General features: G+C 42.3%; 1 protein-coding gene across 1 annotated transcript in view; it reads right to left on the bottom strand.

The window, feature by feature from the left end:
- Window positions 1–8,038, bottom strand: part of LOC123968066 (NACHT, LRR and PYD domains-containing protein 12-like) — a 583,923-nt gene extending 575,885 nt beyond the window's left edge. Inside the window, exon 1 of the mRNA XM_046044550.1 lies at window positions 7,945–8,038. Coding sequence (XP_045900506.1) covers window positions 7,945–8,012 — 68 coding nt within the window. The 5' untranslated portion in view covers window positions 8,013–8,038. The remainder of the gene's footprint in view (window positions 1–7,944) is intronic.
- Between the last annotated feature and the right edge of the window lie 3,568 nt (window positions 8,039–11,606).

Below are 11,606 nucleotides of genomic sequence, written 5' to 3'. Positions count from 1 at the left end.
AAAAGTATAGTATGTCCTTCCCCTGTAATATTCCTCCAAGGTCTGGACTGCATCATCCTCTCTTGCTGATTTGGAAGTGTATTTCAGCTTTGCGGGTACTTTTCTTTGTCTACCTGGAATATTTGTGGGAATGCTTATGTCATTTTCCTCAGCAATTGTTGTGGCAGTGTTGTATATTTGTGAGAATTGGCTGTCTCTCCTCAGTTCCACTACTCGCTTCAAGACACCATCCAACACAGAATAAGCAGCAGCCAAGTCCAGGTCATCCTGCTGGAGTACTTTTGAGGCAACTGATGTCTCCATGAACACTGGCGTTGCTATTTCAAGACACAGCAAAAATTCAAAATCTATGCTGCTCAACAGCATTTTAGCTTCTCCTGCAGCCAGATCGGGGGGGTCACACTCTCTCAGATTTCTCAAGTACTGTAGGGCAGCAGGGAGGACCTTTCTTATTGTCTTTAAAGCATCTTCCCTGCAGCTCCACCGGGTGTCTGAAAGCCTCTGTAGTTCAAGGACATGTTGGTCTGGATTCATGGCTTTTTGAGTTTCCACAAATGCAGCATGGCGCTTTGTAGAGTTGGAAATGAATGTGTACAGCCTCTCAACGACTGTGAAGAAATCCACAAAGTGCTTGTTGGATTTTGCACTCTCAACTAAAACGAGATTTAAACAATGTGCATGGCAGTGCACATATAACGCTCTCTCATTTTGTCTCTGAATCCGGGACTGGAGCCCATTGTAGCGTCCACTCATATTGGCAGCTCCATCATATCCCTGTCCACAGACATCTTGAATGTTGAAGTTGTTTTGCTCCAGTAGCTTCATCACTACATTCTCCAGTGCCTCTGCCGTTGTTGATGCCACATCACATATTTGTACAAAGCGTTCCTTTATAGTCATGTTGTGGACATATCGCACAGCAAAGGATACCTGCTCAATATGCGACACATCAGTGGTCTCGTCTAGCAAAATAGAAAATTGTGATGCTTCTGTCACTTCCTTCTGTATGATTCGTTTCACATAAAGACTAAGTGCTTTTATGAGGTCGTTTTGTGTCCTATTGGACAGGAGAGACACCTGGCACCTTTGGTTTGATGCTTGTTTTTCCTTGACTGCATCAAGATGAAGCCCGAGTACGCTGTCATATTGGCCAAGCAAATCCACCAGGTTCAGAAAATTTCCTCTATTTGAACTTGACAAGCCTTCTTCATTTCCCCTAAAGGCCAAAGCTTGTTTTGCCAGATATAATGTGATGTCCATTAAACGGAACATAATCTCTCTGTTTTTCTGCCTCTCTCTTTCTGTGGCTGCTTCCATCTGAGAATCAGCTACTGCAAAAGCCTTCTGCAGTGTATCTTTTGTAAAGGCATTCCACCTTATCATCCCTAGCATATGCAATTCACTGCTGCGGTGCTCCTTAATCTTCACTTTGGCCTGCCTCCACAAGTTTATCCCTACAGACTTCCATCCTTTCCTGCTCTGAAATCTTTCCTCATTCATAAAATTCCTGCAGCTAAAGCAATGCATAGCATCATTCAGTGGAGAATATTCCAGCCAGGGGTCATCGTTATACCATTGGGCTTGAAAAGAGCGCCCATCTGCATTTTTAGGGAACTTTACCATAGGACGGCAAGGCCCGACTGAATTGGAAAATGTGATGAAGGTCTGATCATACTTAAGATTGTTGCTTTCTACATGAGCTGGATCTGTGGGATTAGCAAACATCAGCAAAAAATCAAAATCTGTTGACTCTGCCCCACTCGTCATCTCAATATCTTTCCTTGCTGATGCTCTCGTCTCCCTCATCTCATCCTCTTGCTCATCTATCATTTCCCTATTTTGCCAGTCTGTCCTGATCTCATCTGGGATTGGCTCTGGCTCTCTGAATACAGCTGATGCAATGGGCTCATCATCTGTCCAATTATATATTATTGTTACTGCCATTATCATTATTATTTTAATGCCACTAGTGGTATTTATGTTTTGCTCAGGCAAGATCTTTGAAATGACCTCTAAAATAGCCTATGTTTTTTAGATTACAATTATTTAGCATGCAGCTCTTTAACCCTGTACTTTCTAGCATGGTCCAGGTCCTCGCATCTCATATTTGGTGATCATCACTTAGGCCTACCTGCCCTATGTGCCTCCTCCTGGTCCACATTTTCCTCACATAGTCTGGATGCTTGTGACTGCTCCTCCTCATCTTAAATGTAATGTAATTTTAAAACATTGCCATTAGTAGGTTAAAATATGAGTCTGATTAAATAATCAATTCACCTACACATTGTCATGTCATCTTTATCTCAGTGCATTGAATGTCTCTCACCTGCTGCTGGTTGGCTTTTTCGCAGCCAACCCTGCAGTGATGTGCTGCCTTTTGCTGCCTCCCTGAATTGTCTCTCCCTCTCCTGAATCCGCCTCTTTTCAGAGGGCATCTTGGCTTCAAACAATCCCCAAAATAGAGATGTGATAGGATTTATGCATTTAACCATTTTAAATTAAATAATTAATGTGATGCATTACTTCCATCATTCATTCTTCTTGCTAAAACGAAATGTGATAAACTAACTATCAGCAGACATGTAGTTTAGTTTGCATAATGCCTACCAAAAAAAAAATAAAAAATAGTAGCCTAGGCTGCTTGTCTGCAAGCTATCTGTCTGATTATTTAGGCTAAACGTGGCAAACTCAGCCTGGATTCAAGAAGATTTTAATTAATTTCATAAAACGTGATGATTGATCGTTCGTTACTTTGTTTGTTATACATCACAAACTCACCTTTTCCGACAACCGCGAGAATCTCCTTCTAGGACCGCTCATGCAGGCTCACCTCAAGTGCCGGTGTATTAGCGCGCTCCCCCGTTCCCGCTCTGTGTCTGCTGACAGAGCAGCTGTATGTACGGAAAGCAAAAATGGCCAAAAAGTATTGGCGCAACATTTAATTGTCTTGTCTTGCTTACACACTGCAGGATAATAAAATGGTTCTCAAAATCCAGTAATAAATATTTCAGTGAATTTAATTAATCTTACACATGTTCATAGTTTTTGTATTATGTCTGAGTATATTCAGTGAAATTTTGCCCATACAAATTGCCTTATCTGACCGTGTTTATGTCCAAACAAACTTAACGCCTTATATTAGGGTCCGTCTTATTATTATTTATTTATTTATTTATTTTTTATTATTTATATTGCAAAACGTCAGAGTGAGATGACAGGTTTATGATATACAACTTTGTAAACACTAAACACAGTATCCAAAATGCATTAACAATATAAATGTCACCAAAATACATATGAGAAAAAGAGTTCCTTATATTATTGTTTATTGTTTTTTTTAATCATTTTTTATTTTTTTTCCTTTTTTTTTTTTATTTGAAAATAAATAATCTAGATTGAATTGACAGATGGGGAAAACTCGCTTCTAATAAAATATTAAATAAAAAAACGCTTAGATTTCGGAAAAAAATACAATTCTTTTTTAACCTTTTGGCTTCCCGTACATTCAGTTGCGCTTCTAGCTCGTATTCACTTCTGTTGGTACGTATCACGTATGGTAACTGGGCAAAACTACGCATGATTTGTTGTAGTATGATTGCATAAAGGAAGGAAACAGGAATTCCGGTAGGGAACAGAATGGACTGACGTGCAGGCAGCGCTGCAGCAGTGCAGCCACTTAAACAGAGTTTGCCCTTCCCCTACTGACTTTCACTTTCGGTGCCCGAATGGAAGTGAATGAGGCTTTGCGATCGCGATTATTTTTTTATTTTATTTTTTTTTCTCGGAAGGGCGAGTCGGAAGGGCAACTTGAGTCAGGAAAGGCAAACGGGCAGTTGCCCGGGCAACCAGAGCAACCCCCCTGTGCACGTCCCTGCTGGGCAGCTGTGTTTATAGCGTTTGTGTGCTCTGAAAGACATCACAGCGCGTTGCTTAGCTTGCTAATACTACATAAGAATATGGATGAGACATTTATTGACATCCACAGATAAAAGAGTTATGGTGGAAAAGCACCAGGTTTACATCCCTGCCGATCGGAGTTGTAGCTGATAAATTCCTGTGAGTCATTTGACCCAGGAGTGAATGCCACTTATTGCCAATTGTAACCTTTCACACTGAAGACAAAAGCAAGATGTTAGCGGGTGTTAGTGGGTTTTTGTCCAGTGTTAAAGGGGCAGTAATGCTCTGAAGTCTTTCTGCTCTGTTGTCATATGTGTCTGCCAGCACCGAACAGTAAAGACCAGCTGAATGGGCTAATCTGCATTATGAGTGCAGCATATGGCTACTTTAAGAAATAATCGATTTAATATTTATAGCGTAGACTACTGCAGGTTATTCTTTGGCCAGACTACTTGTGCAGTTATCCCTAATGTATGAAGGAGTTTTCCACTTCATCACTTCAACAGACCGTTAACATGTTTCATGCTAACATCACTGGCTATGGTTACTTGGCTGCTGTCAGCTGATTTTCTGCTAGTCACATGTGGTCTGCAGCATTGGGTCTCTAACATAACATTATATGATGTGCTCTGTTTTTTTGTCTTGTCTAGTTTAGTTACTGTGTGATGATGTTGTAGGTTTTGTCTTGTAAACGTGATCTTGACCGTGAGAAATGTCATGTCATTCATTTGTGTACTTGATTTGTGGATGAATGACAATAAATAAACTGGAAAGACTTAACAACTACAGTTAACACTGTAGTTCAACCCTTCCCCGGATTTAGAAAAGTTTGCACATTTAGTCGTCATCCAAGCATCATCATAATCTCCGTGTACGAACAGGCTAGAGTGTTTCTCCACAGTGTATGTGAGACACGGACATTAACAAATACAGTCTAGTTTAGTCTAGTTTCAAGTCTCCTTGTGTTTTTTCCTTTTCCTGTGTTTCCAGTCTTCCCCTACGGCCTCTGTTTGTTTTTGTTTGTGAGTCTATTGGCGTTGCCTTCTTCTGAACAGCCAGCTATGCTTCCTAATTCACCAATGCCCACACCATTTCATCTTCTATTATTCCCAAACTCCAACTCCACTTCTCCTTCACCTAATGCCCTAACATCATCACACCACTGTGAGCACAATGCATTATCATCCACCTAATGCCTCTATTGATCTAGAAGAGATGGTGCAGCAGCTAAACTCCAGCTTGACCCAGTTCCCACAAAATGTTTCAAACGTGTATTCCACTTTGTCGCATGGCATGTTGAATATTGTAATAACTGGTTTACAATCATGAGGCTCAATCATTCTGTTATTTCACCATTATTGAAAACATCTTTGATGACCAACTCCAGACCAATCTCCATTGTCCCTGTTTTTAGTAAAATACTCAAAGGTTGTCAACAAACAGCTGCATAATTACCTGTCACTCCACCATCTGTATGATGAGTAACTGTCTGGCTTCAGGACTAACCTCAGCCCTGAAACAGCTCCCTTAAAATTAGTCAACGATCCACAGTGCTGCAAACAAATCTTCCATCCTAATATGAATAGACCTTACTGCAGCCTTTGGACCGTGATTCACAACACTTCAAATCAACTTTATGTAGTGATTTATCTTAAAATAACAGCTTCAATCTCACTTTGATGACACACTGACTTATAATAGGGAGACTGGTGATAATTGTAGCTAATGGCTGGTAAGTCTTTCTCTCAGATATGTGCAGCTTCCCATGTTTTACAGGATTTCACTCAATGACCAAACAGCTGTTTATTTTTCTCCTTTTTTATTCTTGCAGATGCACTAGTTTATTTTGTCTTGAGTTCCATCAGTGCAGTTCATCATTTATTTTCCATTAGCCATTAGGTGAAAAACCGGCCACCTCTCCAGACTTTGGCTTACCGCCATCTCTAAACATTCCATTTGTCAGTCCAACTAAGACCCGTTATGTTTAAAGTCTAGTTTGACCTAACAATGGCAGAGGCAAAGAGACAGAAGAGGACAGTTACAGAATAAGCTAAGAAGGGAAAAAGATAGTGACCAAGCAAGACGCTGCCGGACATTGTCAAAACCTGCACGACAGACGCCGAGCTGGCCTTCTTTCTGTTGGACAAGTAAGTAATATTACTTGGTTTGCTGTGTTAGCACATTTACATTTATTCATTTAGCAGATGCGTTTATCCAAAGCGACTTGCAATTGCTATACAGTAAGTAACAACTGTTAATTGTCTTACTCAAGGACACAATGGGGGACTGAACCTTATCCATTGCACCATCACCCCACTTGACAAAATTGTCAAGGTGATTGTTTTTCATAAGTAATGTAATCATACCAAATGCACATGTACAGCTGTTCTTATTTATGAAGTGTAGGGGCACAAAACATACATGAGGCTGCTTCAATCAGTAGACTAGAAAATTCTTTTGGCCTATGCAGCCGTGTCATTAACCGTCCGTCTTCCTTTCTAACGGGCAGGACGTTTTGTGTGTCTCTTTTAAACTGGCAATTGTAACATTTGTTGTGCTGCCACTTGCCACAATTGTATATTTTGCTTTCACATGACGACCTCAGCCCTATAATTTATCTTGACAATTGTGTCAGTGAGATCAAATACTGCTCGACCCAAAACCTTCTGCAGTTAAACAACAGAGGTAAGAGAAGAGAGAGCCACTCAAAACTGAACTTGCTGTCTCAGACACCCAGTGAGCAGGTTAAATCTAGAAGGTGCATTCATTATCGTGGGCCCACTCTATAGAACAAACTCCCATGATATAAGATGTGCCACAACTGTGCTGTCTTCTAAAAGCAGAGTCAAGACCGACCTGGGGCCTGCACCACGAAGCAAGTTCAGCCTCACCAAGGATATCTTTTTGTTAACTAGCCTTAACAAACCCTAACAATCCCGATCGGGAAAGGCAGTCACACATTTCCCAGTCCACTGGCAGCAGAGCGTCATATTTTACAAACCAAGAGAAAACTGCGCTTATTCTATCAGCTCAGCTGTGTGTCAGCGTTTCCACATTAAAAGCCTCGGGCGCAGAATAAGTGGTCGCTCCACCTCATTTTAAGAACTTCAAACATCAGATTCATTTATTTGATTTGAAAAGTGTTCCATACATTTTTCTAAATACAACTTTATAAAGCAACTAAATGAAAAGTCTTTAATGGTATAAAAGGTGTTCAGATAGTGGTGAAAGACTGGATATCAACATTTAGTGAAAACTCCCCACATTACCTGCACAGGTAGCAAAAGGTGGGGCTACATGACCAGTCTCTGAAATACAAGACAGCTACTAACTAAAATAAACACATTCATATTAAACTGTATGCTTTTATGTTCAATAAAATAAAAGCCTTTTATTTTCAGGGCTGTGTGAAACGGACTTGGTAGCAAATAAAAAATGTAAGATGCGTGCTTACTGTTCAGTCAGTTTCTCCACATCACCGCAGCAAACAAAGCAGCCAATCAAACAGCGGGATCTCCTACAGATGGCGATGGCTGATTGGTCAGTAGGCGGCGTTTTCATAGAGCTGATCTCTGTTCTGGACCAGAACCTGCTCCGGAGCAGGTTAGCGCTTCAGCACCAGTGAACCACCGTCGTGGTGCTGAAAACCCAGTTAACCCCGAAGTTCCCTGGATAAGCTCAAATCCTGCTTCGTGGTCCGGGCCCCTGTTCTCTCAGGACTATAGCTAGCCTGCTCCCCCATCTGGCCCTCTCTTGTTTTGTGTGGGTGGGTATTTCTGAGTTGACAGGTCAGCAGGAGATCATTTTATGATTTGTGTACTCATGTTCTGCTGGACTGTGTGTAGCACACTGTTTTAAATGTGCAACATAAACAGATTTGATTTGACTTAAGTTTCATCGTTTCCTGTCCTGTATTTGAGTCCAATCTGAGTTCATTAACAACATGTCTCCATGTGGTGAGAAGGGTTTTCTTCTTAACAGGGCTGCGTTAAACTTTGCTGTGTGTTTTAATGGCTCAGGAGGTGAATATTTATGTTGGTCTCTTACTTTGTGTCTGAGGGTCCAGGTTCATTACTGGAGTCTGGAGGTTTTCCTGTAGACGGGTCACTCTTCATAGACAGACAGCTGGATCCTGGAGACTCTGATCTGTCCTTGTCTTCCTCCAAATCACTCATCTTCTCAAGTCTGAGAGGTAAACCAGTAACACTGGAGACCAACACACATCCACAGTATAATAAATAATTATTGATTTTACATTAGTTTAATGAAAACCATGTACATTATTTAACTGTGATGATGGTGTGACACATGATGGCTCAGAAGCCTCTGGAAAGAAAACAGGAAACAGCATTTGAAGACGAGGTCAGCTTGGACTTCAGGATACTGTACGCGTCAGGTAAGGTTTGTATTTTTCTGTCGCACAGAATAACAGAGTGAACATTAATCAAGAGTGACTCCACAGCCCTGTGAGAGTCACTAAAAGGAGCAGCACGTGACCCTGTCTGACCTGATCAGGAGGAGCCACTGTGTCAGTCTGAAGGAGGTGTGAAGCGTCTTTGACCATAATAAAGACAACGCCCTGACATGAAGACATAAAACTAAGACTGAAGACGGACAACCTGAGTTTAAACTCAGCCAGATCCTGCAGATGCTTCGAGCTCCTAAATCTAAAAGGAAGAACATCAGTGGAGAAAAAGTGTTTAAGAAGTTCATTCTTTAATATGTTTACTTAAATTTAATGTTTCCTAATTTCACTGTGAGGAAATGTCTGTTGATGCAGTAGCGTGTTGAACCAGCAGGAACAGGAAGTTTCACAACCGGCTGAGAGGCTTGAACTGTGAATGCTGTCAGAGGCACGACCTCTCTGAGGGCCGATTATCTAAAACACAACAGAAATAATTATCAGAAGTCTCCAGTCAGACTTTGTATCCACAGGAGAGTCAAAGAGTTGGTTCTGACTCTTGTTCCCTCCACAGTCCACAGAGAGACAGCTGCCTCCGATTCTGACAGAGAGATGATTAGAAAGCTAAAACACTCACCCTGTTTTCACCTCCTGCTCTGCTGCTCTGACAGAAAGATGATCAGAAAGCTAAAACACTCACCCTGTTTTCACCTCCTGCTCTGCTGCTCTGACAGAAAGATGATCAGAAAGCTAAAACACTCACCCTGTTTTCACCTCCTGCTCTGCTGCTCTGACAGAAAGATGATCAGAAAGCTAAAACACTCACCCTGTTTTCACCTCCTGCTCTGCTGCTCTGACAGAAAGATGATCAGAAAGCTAAAACACTCACCCTGTTTTCACCTCCTGCTCTGCTGCTCTGACAGAAAGATGATCAGAAAGCTAAAACACTCACCCTGTTTTCACCTCCTGCTCTGCTGCTCTGACAGAAAGATGATCAGAAAGCTAAAACACTCACCCTGTTTTCACCTCCTGCTCTGCTGCTCTGACAGAAAGATGATCAGAAAGCTAAAACACTCACCCTGTTTTCACCTCCTGCTCTGCTGCTCTGACAGAAAGATGATCAGAAAGCTAAAACACTCACCCTGTTTTCACCTCCTGCTCTGCTGCTCTGACAGAAAGATGATCAGAAAGCTAAAACACTCACCCTGTTTTCACCTCCTGCTCTGCTGCTCTGACAGAAAGATGATCAGAAAGCTAAAACACTCACCCTGTTTTCACCTCCTGCTCTGCTGCTCTGACAGAAAGATGATCAGAAAGCTAAAACACTCACCCTGTTTTCACCTCCTGCTCTGCTGCTCTGACAGAATGGACTCTGACCTTTACTGGCAGGTGTGGCCCTCCACCTGTAAAACCCTTCACATATGTGAACACAGCAGGTGGAGCTGAGCAGCCGCCTGACCGCTCCACCTGTGTCACACAGGATGTGTTCAGGGACAGTGCTGAGTGTAGGTCACCTGAGCTCCGACACCAACACACAGTCGGTGAAGTTATGAACTGTGTTCACTCATAAAGCTTCAGCGCCGCCGTCCGTCAACATAATCACTTACAGAATCATTTTAAAGCCGAAACAAACCGTGGATTCCTTCAGAAAAAAAGCATCAACTCACCTGAAACAAAGACCTCCAATTACATAAAAAGGTATTCATGAAATAAAACATAACCTTCAGAGCGAGCAGAGGCGCTACGTCTACGTCTGGAAACAGTGACTTTACATTAGAACTGAAAAATAAAACACACATCCTCTGATTTCTTTCTTCATGTCACTCTTTTTATCAGATTTAGTTTCACCCTCACAGAAGAAATCCAACAAACAGGCTTCATTTACAGCAACATGGAGGAAACATATCAGTCTGTGTAGAAGTCAGACTGGAGATTTACATCACATGACGTCAACAAGTTTCTCCAGTCTGATCCAGAATATCAGCAGATTATCTCACACGAAAAGATCAGTGAGATAAACCTGAGGGAGGAAATGAAAGCAGTCACACCAGCAGACAGACATGTAAATACATGATCAGTAGTAAAAAAGGAGGAAGAGAAAAGTTTGAACATTTCTTTAATCAGCAGCGCCACCTTCTGTCCAAAACAACACATTACAGCCACAGTCACTGTTTACTGTCTTTGTTTGCTGCTCAGAGCTGCTCAGATGTGAGGATCTGCTGTTTCTTTGTGAAATATGACAGTAAATCGATCATGTAACAGTTTTAAACTGTTAGACAATAGAAGCAAACGGAAGCTCATCTCAGAAAAACATTTCATAGACTAAACCATCAACTGAGAATATTTAGCTCAGTCATCATCACCAAAATGAACTGAGAGGACAAAGAAAATAGATGATTAGTACTAAGAAGGAAGGGAACGTCATTCTTTAAACAGCAGCGCCCCCTGCTGTCCAAAACAACCCACTGTTTCATCCACTGACACGCAAAGTATTGAAAGTTGAAAGTCATCGTGCAGATGAAGCTGTACTTTCAGGCTGCAGCTGGTTCAGGTGCTGGAGGTCAGTCTGGGCTTGTAAAATCTGTACAGATGCATCCTGAATATTTAAGTAGCTACTAGTTGTAGGATTTACACTCAGCACAGCAGCAGTGCAGTGACATTAATAGTAGGCCAGTAGTAGTTGTGCAGTGACATTATCAGTAGTCATAGTAACAGTAGTATCGTCTCTCCTCCAAACCAGTGCGCGCGCGCTGCGCCGTGCGTAATCCGTGTCCGCGCTGCTGTCCGCTGCTCCGTCGTGGGGCCACGCGCCGCCGGGCTGCGTTCCCGGGGATTCACCTGACAGAAACCGGAGATCTGCGTCTCCCCCACGAACCGAACACCGGGAAGTTCGAGCCGCCGGAGCCGCGTCAGCAGAGCTGCTGCTCGGCCTCTGTGGCTCCGATCAGCGGGGGAAGGGACCGACGGTCCTCCGCCCTGCAGCGGGTTCACATCGCCGATTGTACAGGAGATATGGCGTTTCTGTATTTATATTTTAAAGTATATTAGTTAGTATCTGAGGCAGCCGCCTGCAGAGCACGAGCTCATTTGGAACTTCTTTATTGTAGCCACAGGTCATAAAGTCCAGACTACAGGTGCACTACAGTAATACTGCAGCACAGAACTGATACAGGAAATATATGTTGAAGTACCACTGAAGAATACTGCAGGAATAATATTACGAAGTGTTTAAAACACACCTGCTGGACATCCCAGTGAGACCAGATCATCAAGGGAACTACAGCAGTGCAGCATCAGTACTACATCA

The sequence above is a fragment of the Micropterus dolomieu genome, linkage group LG01 (assembly GCF_021292245.1).
Source record: "Micropterus dolomieu isolate WLL.071019.BEF.003 ecotype Adirondacks linkage group LG01, ASM2129224v1, whole genome shotgun sequence".
In the NCBI taxonomy this organism is placed as follows: domain Eukaryota; kingdom Metazoa; phylum Chordata; class Actinopteri; order Centrarchiformes; family Centrarchidae; genus Micropterus; species Micropterus dolomieu.
This window is presented reverse-complemented; position numbering and strand designations above follow the sequence as displayed.